General features: G+C 44.3%; 1 protein-coding gene across 1 annotated transcript in view; it reads left to right on the top strand.

Moving 5' to 3' along the window:
- The first annotated feature begins 6,481 nt into the window (after nucleotides 1-6,481).
- The window catches only part of efnb1 (ephrin-B1), a 55,316-nt gene continuing 46,991 nt past the window's right edge, over nucleotides 6,482-14,806 (top strand). Inside the window, exon 1 of the mRNA XM_034597202.1 lies at nucleotides 6,482-7,484. Coding sequence (XP_034453093.1) covers nucleotides 7,369-7,484 — 116 coding nt within the window. The 5' untranslated portion in view covers nucleotides 6,482-7,368. The remainder of the gene's footprint in view (nucleotides 7,485-14,806) is intronic.

Here is a 14,806-nt window from a genome sequence, read left to right as displayed (position 1 = left end):
GCCCAGTGTTTTCACAGGGAATTGTTAAGCGTCGGTTTCTTTGATAATAAGCATCAAAGGACAATTTCTCTTTTCAAATTCTAATCTGAGCTGAGAGGCTGAAATGGTAAAAAATGCAGGGAGCTGCGGTGAGTGTAAGATGCTAGGATCACATCCCAGCTACTAATCAGATTGTTATCGTGTTTCCACAATGTTTTATATGTAGACACAGACGGTTACCACGAAACATCTATTGTCTCGGCTCCTTATCAGCCCTAATTACTGATATGTGAGAAGCGGAGAGAGGAGAAGAAGACGGGTTTCGCTCACATCTCCAGCTGCCCGCGATGTTAATTTAGGACATGTTTAGCTCAGATTGCTGTTTGTCTGTAATCAGCGCTTTCCTGTCAGTCGTGATGGCTTAGATGAGTGGAGGACAGGAGGTGGAGTGAAGCAGCAGAACGAGAACAGAGAGAGAGGGAGAGGGAGAGGGAGATGAGGAGGAAGACGTCTGGACAGCAATCAGCCACAAACAGGAAATGATGCCCCGGATGCCCGGCTGTTGTGGTTTGGCCCACGCCGATGTTACAGTCCAAATCAAAGCAGCCTGAACAGCTCATACAACACTTTTTAAGTGTCCGCCTCCGAAAATAGTCGGGTTTACATTAACAGAGTTTTCCCACTGTTTCACTTGGACCAGTGTTTGGAGTGAATCTGGGTTGTTTGCGTTTAATGCCCTTGTGTTTCTTTAGTGAACACTTTACAGTGCGTCAGACGGACGGAAACATGTGCTGTTAAGTGCTGGTATGTGTGTGTGTGGTGTGTGTGTGTGTGTGTGTGATGTGTGTGTGTGTGTGTGCGAGCTGTTGTCTCAGTGGTTAATGGCTGTTCGATATTGATTACAGCTGAACGGCAGAGTCACATGTTCCTCGTCCTCTCCAGATAACGAGGGTTAACCACTTGACCCTGTGCATGCCGATGGGGCTCCGCTCATACCTGGATCCATACAGCCCCCTCTTAACATCACATCTCTCACAACCTCGACAGGGCCACCGCCCCCTGGTACTCCGCCCTGGCCTCTGTGTCACAGAGCCGCACCGGAGGGGAAATGTTGCCAGACTTCATTGGGCAGATTAAAAGCAAGAAGAGGCCACTTTAGCTGTGATTTATTTTCACTGTGAGGTTGCTGGACCGACTGCAGGCCCACTGCGGCTTCACTCAGGAATGATGATGTCATGGTTTCAGTGTTTGCTCAGTGTAAAATATCAGACTGGAGAAGGGAGCTATGTCCTCAGCACCACGGTTCATCTTTGGAGGTTTAGAGAGAAGAAAAACAGGAGATGTACAGCAAATGACTATTCTCCATTTTAGAGCTCAAAATGATGATTAGACGATTAATGAAATACAAATTTACAATTTTGATGATCAGTTGAGAACCTCCCCCTCACAGAAACACAGATATGCACACACGTCTGTCAACACAAAAGGAGGCGAACACTATTCGTGGGTTTACGAGTGTTGGGTATGCAACAACAAATGTATCTCCACCACTTTTATTGTGCAAAACCATCAGTGCCTTGAGGGAGAGACTGTCTGAAAATATGTTCAGGTTTCCCCACACTGTAAACCCCACTACACCAATGACACTAGATGTAACTGTGAAGTCCACACAAGTGTTCAGGACTTTCAAAAGAACATGAAAGCCTTAGGTTCAACTGACACACTCATCCTTTGTGAGCGTGACTTTTTTTTGTTATGTCAACATTTGTTTTGGGGTTTTAGTTTATTTGACTTAAAGTCTGTAAAACAGATAATTTCCCCTTAGTTTAAGGCCAAGTAACAACACGTACATTGTGCACTTAGCATTTTTGTTTAGTTTTTTTTTGCCAGAAGCATAATGTCTTTCCGGGTTGTCCGTCAGTACGTCCGTCCCATTATTGTGAACATGATACCTTAATAAATGCCTGAAGGGGTTTTCCACAAATGTCTTACAAACGTTAGGCAGTTAGACTCAAGGATGAACTGATTAGATTTTGGGTGATCAAAGGTCAAAGTTGCTGTGATTTTGCCTTGTGAATGAACGTGTTCAGGACATTTCTTCAAACTTAGTTAAAATATTGAACTCAAAGAAGAACTGTTAAGCTTGTGGTAGTCAAAGGTCAAAGGTCAAGGTCACAGTGACATCTTGTGATATATCAGGAACACCTCATTGGGAATTTCCGTACATGTGGCACGAAACATTCACTTGGACTCAAGGATGACCTGATATGAATTAGGAGGTCAAAGGTCAAGGTCACTTGCCTCACAAAACCGTTTTTTGTCCTTTTAAACATAACATCTCAAGTCTGGCTTGAGGAATTTTCTTCAGATTTGACCAGTTGTCACTTGAACTCAAAGATGATCTGAATAGATTTCAGTGTTCAAAGAGGTCACAGTGACTTATGAATCTGGAAAAAAATCTTATGTAGACTGAAAACTGCACTGGTTGGCGGAGGTATACAACCACAGGGCGGGGCTCCTGTGTCTTTTAGGGACGTATAAAAAAGTAGGAGGTAATAGGTGAATGACGAAGCTACTCTCAGCTGGTTTTCCAGGTCGGTCAGACGTGAGCGGAGCTGAGTCTTTACAAGAGTCGTTTTTTAAAGAGCTGCTCACAGCAGTAGGTTGTCCCAAACAGAGACGCAAACTTCCACTCATGTCTCCTTAGATGTGCAGAAGAGTTTTAAGGAGCTTGTGGCAGAGGAAAGTTGTTCTACTCAGTTCGGAGCTTGTTGTTGCTTTGCAGGTCGATGGAAACGTGTTGTAGGCTGTCAGACAACATCAGCTGGCTCCACATTAAACAGCTCAACAAATATGTTCAGTTCCTTTTGTTTGCTTTTTACGTCCTGAAACTATTTTGCCAAATGCCTGGAGCTGTTTTGCACTCAGCATCATATTCAGATGTCGTAGCAGGCTTTTGTTCTTGCCGAGTGGGAAAATGCACCAGTGTTTGCACACATTGCACAATTTTACTTTGTCTACTCCTCGCAGCTCCGCAGCTTCAACAAGGCCCCTTCACAAAGTTTCCCTCTGTACTGGGTTTCAGCTTCTCAGCTATTAGCTCACTCACCACAGAACTTGCCTGCGTAACATTGTCTCTGACAGAATGTGGTTTTGTGAAAGCGGCTTGTTGGGAACACAAACTCCACCAAAGAGCATTAACTTTATCCGAGCACATATGTCCTTGTAACTGGTCCAGTTCAGCTGCATGTTTCCAGCTGTAATGACGCTCCGGATTGGACTATTTCAACTCTGTGAGCACGTCCCTGGAAACTGGGCCCACTGGCTTTTCTTTTACCTCGACCAAAAATAATCGTTTGTCCATTTCTCTTGGAAAGCACAACATTCCACATCGACTTTTCTTTTGTTCACAGTCGCCATGATGGTTGTCAGAGATAACACGTAACAGCTACATGTGTTTCATTCACCCTGACTGTGACCTGACAGGACCAGAGGGGACCACCCTGTAGGACGTGTCAGTGTATTATTTAATTTAATTTAATTGCAGAATTAAATTAATTACTGTCGTGAGAATATTTTTGTATTTCTGAGTTGAGTTGAATTCTCTCACAGATGAGATTAAATTGACCTAAGAGCTGTTTCTGGCCCAGACGCCAAAGGTGTGGCAGCATGTCAGGACTCAGTGGTGGAGGAAGTACTCAAACATTTTACTGAAGTAAAAGTACAAAAATGTACATGAGTAACAGTAAAGTACTATATTAATGTTTCTACTAGATTAAACTAGTACTACTAAGAACTTGCATTTAAATAGACTTAAAGTATTAAAGGTAAAGGTAACTTGGTAAGTATTCTGTAATGCAAGAGTTTACTTAATCTTTATGTTTGAGTCTCGGCCTAATGTTACCTGCCTGCTGTGATTAGATCGTTATTGAATAGTTTTAATATTATTAAAAATAATGTAAACAGGTAACACAATGCATTGTAAAAAAGTAGAAAGTACAGATATTTGCTGATATATATATATATATATATATATATATATATTGAAGTAAAAGTAAAGAGTACCTGAAAATAAATCTACTTCAGTAAAGTACAGATACACGAAAAAGGTACTTAAGTACAGTAACTAAGTAAATCTACTTAGTTACAATCAAGCGCTGAGCACACTGTGCTCATGTTAGAATGCTGACATTTGCATGTAGCTCAAAGTACCACTGTGTGCCAACAGCATTCACACCCTCACAGAGCAAACATGTGGCTTCAGACCAGCAGCTTGAAGACGTCGCCTTGGGTTCCGAGAAATAATTGAATCAATTGAAATAACTATTAATCATTCATATGATAAGTTGCTACCCTGTTCCTGTCTAAAGCATATCAACCATCTGTTTTATGAGCTTCTGTGGTATCAAAGTACACTCGGGATATTTTTAGAGGCCCTAATCAGCCACCTATACAGATTAACACCATGACCTCATTCCTTGGAAATGTCACTATTTCATATGTGGTTGGGTGAGGAGGAAAAAAAATATCAGATTTCCTTCCTTGGAGTGTGTGACTGAACATGAATGCTATGCTCAATAATACACTCCTTTGTCCTTCTATGCACAGCACTGTTAAGTTGTGCTGATGTAGAGTAATGTGCCCAGTCCATTATCTGCTACGTATCGTCTATAATCCTCTTGTACTATATATAATGAGGTTCTCGTGGCATGTGTACTGCTAAAGTCTATATAGTCATAAAACGTCTTATTGCTTCCCACGGCAAATCTCTATTTAACATTGCACTTAGCTAGTAACATGTTTTTGATTCTCCTGATCCTGGACTGTGATTTAATCACACTCTTACAACAACAGCTTGGCATGTCCGCCATCATTGTCCTGCATCCACCGGTCACTCGGCCTTGGCCGCAGCTGTGGCAACCATCAAAATTGTGCCCATCCAGGAGGCGTCTCATTGGCTCGCAGCAGATCAGGTATCTATCTGTGACCTTTTGATTGGCTGTTACGGTATCAGGTATCCCATACATCCCGGCCATCAGAAGGGGACATGCCAGCCTCTGTGGCAACTGGCCTGTGTTTGCCATTACTATGGCAACACGCTGATGGTCTGCACTGTAGCCAGGCTCCTGAGGACGCAGCTATGGCACTCTCCAACTTTTGTGACACCACACACACACACAGACACACACACACACACGCACACACACACGCACACACACACACACACACACACACACACACACACACACACACACACACACACACACACACACACACAAACACAAACACACATGGAAATTCACTGAGGTAATTAGAGAGTATAATTATTTGTGGTGTTAAACTGACGTTGAGCTCATTGTTTCATAAAGATTTATGGGCTGTCAGCAGATAACAGGATGTAATAAAAATAATTTCTGGAACCAACGGACGTGTATTTGAATGTCTGTTATCTTTCCTCTCCAATTATAATAAATTCCCCTCCTGTGTTCCTCTGGGTCTTTTTCATCACAACCGACAGGGGGCGGCATTGCTTGAATAAATGTAGGGAAATGAAGGGAAACTGTCCCTCTTTCTCTCTCTATCTGTCACACACACACACACACGCACACGCACACGCACATGCACACGCACACGCACGCACAAAGGGGGCACAGACATGGACATGATCAATTATGTGTCAAGCGTTTCTTCCTCAAAGAATGAATGGCCCAATGACTATAGGATACCCAGCGTCTATTGTCCACTGTCACTGGAGACTAAGTTCTCATGCAGTTCATTATTTCAGAAAGGGGACAACTAGGAAGAGCTCCAAAGAGACCATTAATCATCATTCCCTTCAAGGAAGAAAAAAGACAGGACTAAAATAACATACTGTAATCCTATACAGTTACCCTTAAGGGCTTTCAAACACTTCAAATGCATATCAACTTAAAAAAAGGCTCATAATATTATTGTACAGAGGAAAATATCACAAATCCACTTATCCCCATACCTACCACAGACGTAATTGTGATTCCCTGCAGGAAGATTTTCACAGGCTTATGTTGTAAAAATGTTATGGCATATATGTTTGGTCGGGGGGATCTGCTGCTGGGACATTTCAGGTTCTGGACTTAAAGGGGCCGAGAGGTTTTTTTCTTTCCTTTTTGCTCCTGTAAGCACTTTTACGCACGCTCCAGCGGCCTATCACGCTCGTTTCCCCCCCCCCCCATCACCGAAAAGCTTTTCAGTATGACGAATAGGCCTAACTCCAAAGTCCATTTCAATTTGGGTCGATGGCTCGGGCCGTGGTGGGGGGGGCAGGAGATGTGGGGGTCAGCCCAATAACAGATCCCCCCCCACACACACACTCCCTCTCTCCACCATCCACCCCCTCCACGTCCCCATAAATGCGTGCGCTTCCTGCTTCCAAGTTCGGACCGAGCGCTGTGATTGGCCGCGGCGCGCTCGGTGGGCCGTCCCCCGCTCCTCCTGCGCCTCGCTCGGTGCTCGGGTTACATTCGAGCTGGAGCCCGCACGCACCGGAGCAGAGCGGTGAGTGTTTCCTCTCTCACGCACGGCTTGAACAAAAAAAAAGAGACATACCGGCAATGGACAGGTTGGCAGAGCGGATTCACAGCCACGGATCGGGCTGTTGAGAGGGTCGATAACCTTCACCCCGGAGAGAGGGGGGGGAACGCGGCTGGTAGATATTTTACGCACCGGCATGCCACTGTGCTGCCGCCGGGACTACAGAGGCTGGAGCGCAACACGCTGAGAGACATATTTACAATAGAAACTCAATTCCTTCGCAGGGGAGAATAGCAGGAGGGAGGAGGAGGAGGAGTGAAAGATAACACTGGAATGAAGTGGACCTCGACATTCCCAGCGTGCTGCGGAGTTGTGACTGATGGATGAATGTGGTCATCTGTAGGGAGGGGGGAGATCTACAGCGACAGGTACAGACGCCGCCAGGAGAGAGAGGTCTGACAAAGACATCCGCCGCCGCATCGTGTCTCCAAAGAAAACTGGTTAGATCTGTTCCATCGCGCATCAGAGCCTATCGCCGAGTCGCCTCCGCGGAGCAACAGAGGCCGTGAAGGGCTGTTGGTGTCTGAGCCACAGGTCATCCCGGACACTCGGGGGCTGCTCTCCTTCCACATCCCGTCTACAACAAGAGGGAGGAACCGGGGGGTGCTCCTGCGGACAGTTCAGTGAAGGACCCGCGGGTGTGGAGCATTTCGTGTCGTCCAGTGGGACATGTATCTGGCATCGACCTCACATGCTCCCGACTGATCGTAGCTCACCTTCCCACCGCGCTTAAAGGCTGCCAGGCGCACCGTGCGCCCGACTTGCTCCGAGTTCCTCGGCCCGCACTCGTCTGCTGCTGCTGCCCGCACACCGATCAGAATGGCGGGACTCGCTTGTTGGAAGTATTACCTCTGGATCTTTATTTTACTGTGCAGGTCGGCGCTACCTTCGGCGAAGTTGCTGGAGTCTATAATCTGGAGCTCGCAGAATCTCAAGTAAGTCTCCTGTTTCATTTTGTGCCTAAGCTTGCCAAACGCGCTGGGTCTGTTTGTGTGTGTGTGTGTGCGTAATGGAGGGAGGAATGAACATTACTGGAGAAAAGTTGCCATTGTGTGCCGAGTTGGGTTTAATGTTCTGTTAAATGTAGTAATTATCCCCCAAAAAAGAACATAATTTATTTAGATTTAATTGCCACATGCAGAGTTTGGTGCTGAATTTATTCCTCGGTGGGGGAATTTCCCAACGGCAGAGAAACACAGGAGGCACCAGCATTTGCAATCTCCAGTGTTCCAAACCTAATCCACTGTAATGAATGGTTTCTTATGACTCTATTACATGCACCTGTATTTTACCAGGCTGAAGGTCTTAAACACACCGGAGGGTTGGTCCACTTCTTCCCTGCAGTATCTCTAATTTGCTGTGTAAAGAATGACAGAGAACTCTGGTAAAGGTGCCGAGAGGGTGAAGGTGTTACCGGGGGTGTTTCCTCCTCTCTGCCCGTGTCAGGAGACCTGGACACGGGCTCTGTCATGGCCTCAGAGAGGGCCCAGCTCTCCCAACTTTGAAATCCCACCAAAAAATGTACGATAAGATGGTTATTCCTCACATCAGAGGCGGCAAATGCTTGAAATTAATCTAGATTTATTTCTTCTTAATTGTCCTGGCTCGGATCCAGCCTATAATTTCTCAACATCAAATCAACTTCCTCAAAAAGGCGAAGCAGCCCAAGCAATTTTTTCCTGAACATTCATATTATTCCCTTCAAAACAAACAGAGTGAGCCCAGACTGCTCATAATAAAACACACTCTGGCAACAATTATCACCCACTTAGACTCGACTCCCACATTTGCATGATGTTGGAAAGCGTACATGAGGTGGGGGAAACAAACTGAAAGAAAGAGGAGGAGAGAGAGGGAAAGAAAAGAGGGAAAAAAAGGATCTCCTGTATTTCTGGAGCTGACCTTCATTTGAGCTGCACAGCACCGAGGGGGAATGGAGAGTAGCTCGACCAGCTTATAACTAGAACTTACTCAGTCAAGTGAATCCATGATTTATCCCCCAAATGTCAGATGTCATAGGAGCTCGTTGTGCAGTCAGTGAGTATGAATATTGCCTGCCATGTTCACTGGAGTGTGTGTAGATATGTGTGTGGGGCCCGGGCCCTAATGGTGAGACTACGGCCCATCAGCTTTTATCTATAGTATGGCTGCAGAGGTAGTGGAACAATGAGCGTCATCAGACACACACATATTACCCAGGCACACAGAAACCCACACACTTTGTGTCAGCCATGGGTAAGCTGAATGAAAAGAGAGGTAGGGGAGGCATTTATTGATTGATGATGTCACCTTCGGGGAATGTCCAAGAAAGTTTACCACGCTGGTTCTTTTAGGGATTGGAAGATCCCTTCTCCATCTGTTCCTCCACTTGTAAAATATCCCCAACGCCGGCCGAATATTTCATAAAGTTCACAGTGGAACAATAATGCACTCTGCAAAGTGTTCCCTCAACCTAATTATCCTGCTGCTCTGCGCCGTAGAAAACAATAGACAATTATCTTGCTGTGTGCAGCCTTTGCAATAACAAAAGACAAACCTGTTTTTCGGTGTCTTGATAGGCAATAAAAAAGGAATATTTTTTTACGACAATCAACATCTGTCTCGGCTGTTTGTTGTTTTTTTAAACTTCCCATCTCTCTTGCCTTGTCCTCTATGTTGCTGCGCAGTGATAACACACACTGGGAGAAAGAGAGGGAGGCCTATAGAAATGTAGTGAACACTATCTGGTGACTTATCTAGATTTACGATGTCTTACTTCCTGTTCCCACTTTGGGGAGCACTGCTGCCTTGGCTAATAAATTAATCCGGCCCTCTGCTTGCACACTGTACCACATGCACACAGAATATAACAATACCAGCGCCTCCCTACAGGCCATGAGTTATGAGACAAAGTGTAGGAAACCAGCAGGTTTGGGCCACTATGCTGTGTGTGTGTTTCTTTGTGTGTGTGCAGGTCTATGTATAGGTCCCCCCTCGAGTGTTCCTTCTGTTATGGATTTCCATGTGAGGATGCCATCACTCCCACTCCGGCATTATCAATAACTGGGGTTTTCTTAATTGATTTCACCCCAGCACGCTCGAGCATGCGACATCCATCACCAACGTTCACGCCATCTGGAAAGAAGAGGTAGAAAGAATCATCCAAAAGTTCTGTAGCTGTGCTGCAGGATGTATGAGACCTTTTTTTTGGGGTATTTAATTTGAGGCCAGATGAGTGAAATGGGAGGGGTTGTATGTGTGTGAAGGTGGGGGGGGGGGGGGGGGGGGGGGGGGGGGGGGGGGGGGGGGGGGGGGGGGGGGGGGGGGGGGGGGGGGGGGGGGGGGGGGGGGGGGGGGGGGGGGGGGGGGGGGGGCCGTGTGCAAGAGAGGAGGATGTGTCATGGTCAGCGTCCCCAGCCGGTAAAGAAACCGTCTAACATTTGATCAGCGCAAATCGGATTAGCTCTCATTTAGCTGAGTGGGATTACGCCAGAAAATGTCACTTTGTTATGACTGATCACGTCCCATCGGTTTGGCTGGATCTGCTACAGCCACCACGATGTACAGGCACATACTGCGAGGAGCGTACACTCTCACGGGCACATTCGCAGCGTGCTCAGGAATGCTGCGGCCTTGCCAATTTTCTTTTTTTCCACGATAATCTGACAAGGTTTGCTGCGAGAGGGTCTTTTGCACGTCCTTTGCTAATATTTACCTCATGACCTGTAGCTCCTCCACAGTCTTGTTTGCAGCAGCCCAGGAGACAAACAAGACGATGGAGCTGGAAAAACACACCTTCTGAAAACAGCCAGCCCCGGCCTGGCCAGGAGTCCGCTGCACTCGCGCTGAACCCCCCCTCGCATTTCGCCGAGGCTTGGAAACACTTTGACATTTTTATGAAGCCCGCAAAAAAGAACACAAAATAGCCTAACAGAGGGAGGTGTTTGTGCTGATAAAAGTCAACTTAAGCCTGTGTTGCTGCGGGCCTTTACTTACTCATCTTATTTCGCTGGTCGTTGACCTCAGCCGCTGGCTCACAGTTTAACAGTTGACTGATTCGGTGTATAACGTGCTTGCGTGGTTTAAAGGTTCAGTGAGTTCGATGATTACTCTGGATTTGATTACCCCCGTGATATTTAGCAACACAGAAAAACAAATTTGTTATTTTTTTCTAGACACCATAAGGTGGGAAGTTTATTTTTAAATGCCATTTGGAAGCAGCATCATTTTATTTTTTGCTTTTAGTAGAGTAGGTACACAGAAGGCTTAATTAAAATTCTGGTTTTGTTTTTATGATTCGAGTTTTGTGGTAATATAACAGGAAGAAGGAAAAAACGAACTTCTGCCTTATCTTTGCTTTTGGAAGCTGCTGTTATTTAAAGCTTTATTCTGGAACACAGAGAGACCTTTGCAGGGTGGCGTACACAAAAGCTTACATTCAAATAAAAGTAGGGTTTCAACAGGAGCCTACAAAAACAAACTGCAATTGCAAAACGTGAAACTGCCGCAACCTGTTGAACAAGAGCAGGATGAAACTTCAGGACGAGTCCATAAACAGGATTCGGTTCCTCGCTAGAGTCTCACCGACTGCTCCTCTCTGCCGGTACGCTGCGGTGCGGGTCAACGCTGAGAGGGTCAGAGGCCTGTTTTTGTTTCTTCCCCGCCGCCTTTACCCTTTTTACCCCTTTTGCGATATACACCTTCTCTCTCCTTGCCTCCCAGAGTTCCCCCTTTTCTCTCCCCCTTTAGACTCTGATCATGTTTCCCTCTGATACAGATCTCATTACACACAGAGAGGACTTAGAGCCTGAGCCCCACTCAGGGAGAAAGAGCGAAGGCCGACCAATAAGAAATACTTGCGGAAAGCAACTGGCCCAGGGTTCTGCAAAAAGGCACCCTGTGTCTCGCTGTAAGGACAGCTGCGTTTGCTCTGTGTGTGTGTGTGCACTTCTGTGTGGACGGGACTGTTGTTTCAGCGGTGTGGAACGACAGATTCTTCATTTGGTTATCTATGTGAGGCACCTGGGCTCACAGAGAAGGGGGCTGCGCGGCCTTAGGATGTTTCAGGGGAAAGAAAAAATGCTGTTTTTCCATCATGGTTTCGCTCCAGATGGACTCACTTTATCCGCTGGTGGTTTTGGCTGCCACATCACTGAAAACTGATCATTGTGCCTTTTGTGTGTTATTGATGCGTACATTTCTTTATATGCAAGCAGCGGTGCACATGAAATCGAGCCCCGTTCCCCCGGCTTGCAACTAATTTTTAGCTTTTTTTTCTGGTGTTCATGGGGCACTGCCTGACGTCCAAACTGGTCCCATAGTTTGGTTTTCTTTCAATTTCAACTACACATTCGAGACACTGTTTCACCACGTTCACAGCAGAATGCAGTGAACCAGATGGGAGTTTTGAAAAGATTAGACTTTATTAGTTAGTTGACCGAAAAACAATCAACAGCAGCTTTATGAATCCACCACATGTTGACGAAACCTCCTTTTACAGTTTATTGAATTTCGTCACAGTATCAGTGGATAATGTGATGTTCTGTAATTTCTAAAACCAGCTGAGAAACTGTTACACTAATCAGACAGGAATGTCTGAGCTTTTTTTGGCTTATCCAGGAATTTAAAACATTTATTATATTGTCTCATGACACATATAGTAAAGCTTCATATTAGCTACACATATAATGGATTTTCCCCTTCTAATTTATCAAACCAAAATTTAGTTTCCAACCTCTTTTATGTGAGGATTTCTTACTTCTCTGTTTTTGGACAATTTTAAATTCACATCTTTGTGTTTTGGAGGTTGAGGAATTTCAATGTTTTTATCTCCAAGAAACAAAACATCTACCTAAGAAACCCACCAAAAGAGAAAAAGATAAATTATTCAATTATTAAAAATAATCACAAATAGACAATTTACAGTGTCTTGACAACCAGAGTTTGGAACAACAAGACGCACACATAGGCGGGACAGACAAAGGATTAGGTTGTCTGTGGTGACTCATAAAAAGTATGACAAATTGTCGAAACTTTGCATTACTCAACGTATTTTTTATTCTTACAGAAAACAAAATAATTTCAGACGGAAATGTATTAATATGATCACAAGTATTTTATATTTGGTCTGTATCCGCATGATCTAATAATTGCAAGTCCATTTATTTTATAAAAAAAACTGCCAATCAATGTGAGTATTGTTTGTTTGTGCAGAGTTTCTGTGTCCATGCTGCAATTAAAGGACATTAAGGCTCATATGAAAGGGACAAGTATAGGATTATGGGAGTGAATGAGTGCTTGAGAGTGCATGTCGGTGTGCTATTGTTCTTTGTTCAGCCACAGTGGAGCATTAAGGAAGTGTTAGGAGCGTGCCAGTGTGCCCCTGTGAAAGTGTTGAGGGCCGAGCGGTGGACGAGTGTGGAGAGGCTGAAACAGTGGCTGCCTCACAGGCAGTTAGCGGCCGGCCTTCATTAGACGGAGGCCTGGCTGGCAGCGGCCAGGAAGTTCCCATCAGCCCCAGCTCTGCCAAGCAGAGGCACAAGGCGCTGGTGCCGGAAAGCGTCCCCTTAAAGATTTCTACACGCCGCCTCAACTCGAATCGAGAGAAAACGTAGGGACGCAGAGTTACAGGAAGTGGGGAAAAAGTTGAATGGGCAGAGTCTGCCTTTTGTTTGCCATCTTAGTTCTTTTTACATAAGAGCAGTTGGAAAATAAGGGGATTAAACAGGAGAGGAAAGGAAGCTAATGTAGAGCGTTGAAACGCAGCCCTGGGCTCAACCGCACATCCTTTCAGTCCAGCATAGAGCTCCCAGATTACTTCCATGTGTCAGTGCGATGGGGAAAAGAGAGGGAGAAAGAAGAAAGGGGGACAGGGGAGAGAGAAGTTGAGCATTTGAAAAGCAAGCAGACTTGGGTTGGTGTAGATCAGTGGCGGTTTGGACGTGGAACGGATCTGTGTGACAGCCATCTCTAAAACTATTACCCCTGCGGCTACGACTCGGGAACTCGTAACCTCCTCCTCCGGACTGACCTCATAGACTTAACTCTTTCTCAGAGAACCCCTCTGTGCCGTGGAGGCAGACCTCATCAGTCGCCGGCTCAAACAGCGGGCAGGCAGCCTTAACAGCCAGCTGCACTACGAGTTTTCTTTAAGACGTCATGAGTTGTCACCGGTACACAGGCAGCGAGGGATCTGTTTTCCCGAGTTTGTGGCACTCCAAAGACTTTTGTGGGAAAGTTTGAATTTAGCGTGCCAGGACTTAGGAGAAGGGGATGACGGATCCCAACAAATAATGACAACAAAATGAATAGGGCAGGGCAGTTGTGGTTTTACTGAGAAACTGAGTTTGCTATATAAACTATGATGTAAATGTCGATAACTTTTTCTCGCTTTTTTGCGCTGAAAAAAAGAGATAAAAATCTTACTCAAGGTCCACTTACTAACTTTATCAGTAGATTTACAGCATTTCAGGAGCTTTCATCTGCATGTAAATAACTACAAAACATATTCTAGACTAAAAACATGTTAACTCAAGGTTTGCTGACAAGGTTTACTGGCAACTTGAAATACTTTTTCCACAACTTTCATCTGCATCTACAAAATTACAAGAAAGAATTACATTTGGATTAAATATAACTTAAACAATTATTATAATATTAAATGATATATAATAAATATAATATTAAGTGTTTTAATATATATTTGTTATCTGCACTACCAGCTTCATAATGAATGTACCAATTTTCTGGTTGAAAAGCACAGCTACAAAATTGAGAAATATATTTTACATTAGACAGTAATTTTGATTCTAAATAAATTATTTAATACAAAAAAAAAATGGTAGGAAGTCAGATTTAAGATGAGTTAAGAAATTATAATAGTCAAACTTTTATCTCTGACTCACAAGTATTTTTTTCTGGCCAATAAATTATTTGACAACACTCAACAATAATATAATATATATAATACGATATAATAAAAATATATATTAAAATATAATATAATATAATATAATATATATATAATATAATATATATAATATAATATAATTATGACTCCTATAAAAAGAAGAAAAGAGAGATTGACTTTGTAAAAGATAATATTTTACAGGTAGAGAGTGGATGAAGCATGACCATACCCAACCAGCCTGGAACATATCATTAATGATCATAATCATGGAGCTCTTTGTTCACTCTTATGAGTACACTAATGGAGTGACAGTGTAATTGAATGGAGTGGTAGGATAATAGAATGATAGAATGATAAAGTAATGAATAG

The sequence above is a fragment of the Hippoglossus hippoglossus genome, chromosome 10, assembly GCF_009819705.1.
Source record: "Hippoglossus hippoglossus isolate fHipHip1 chromosome 10, fHipHip1.pri, whole genome shotgun sequence".
Taxonomy (NCBI): Eukaryota; Metazoa; Chordata; class Actinopteri; order Pleuronectiformes; family Pleuronectidae; genus Hippoglossus; species Hippoglossus hippoglossus.
The sequence above is the reverse complement of the archived record's forward strand: the minus strand, read 5'-3'. Positions and strand labels throughout refer to the sequence as shown.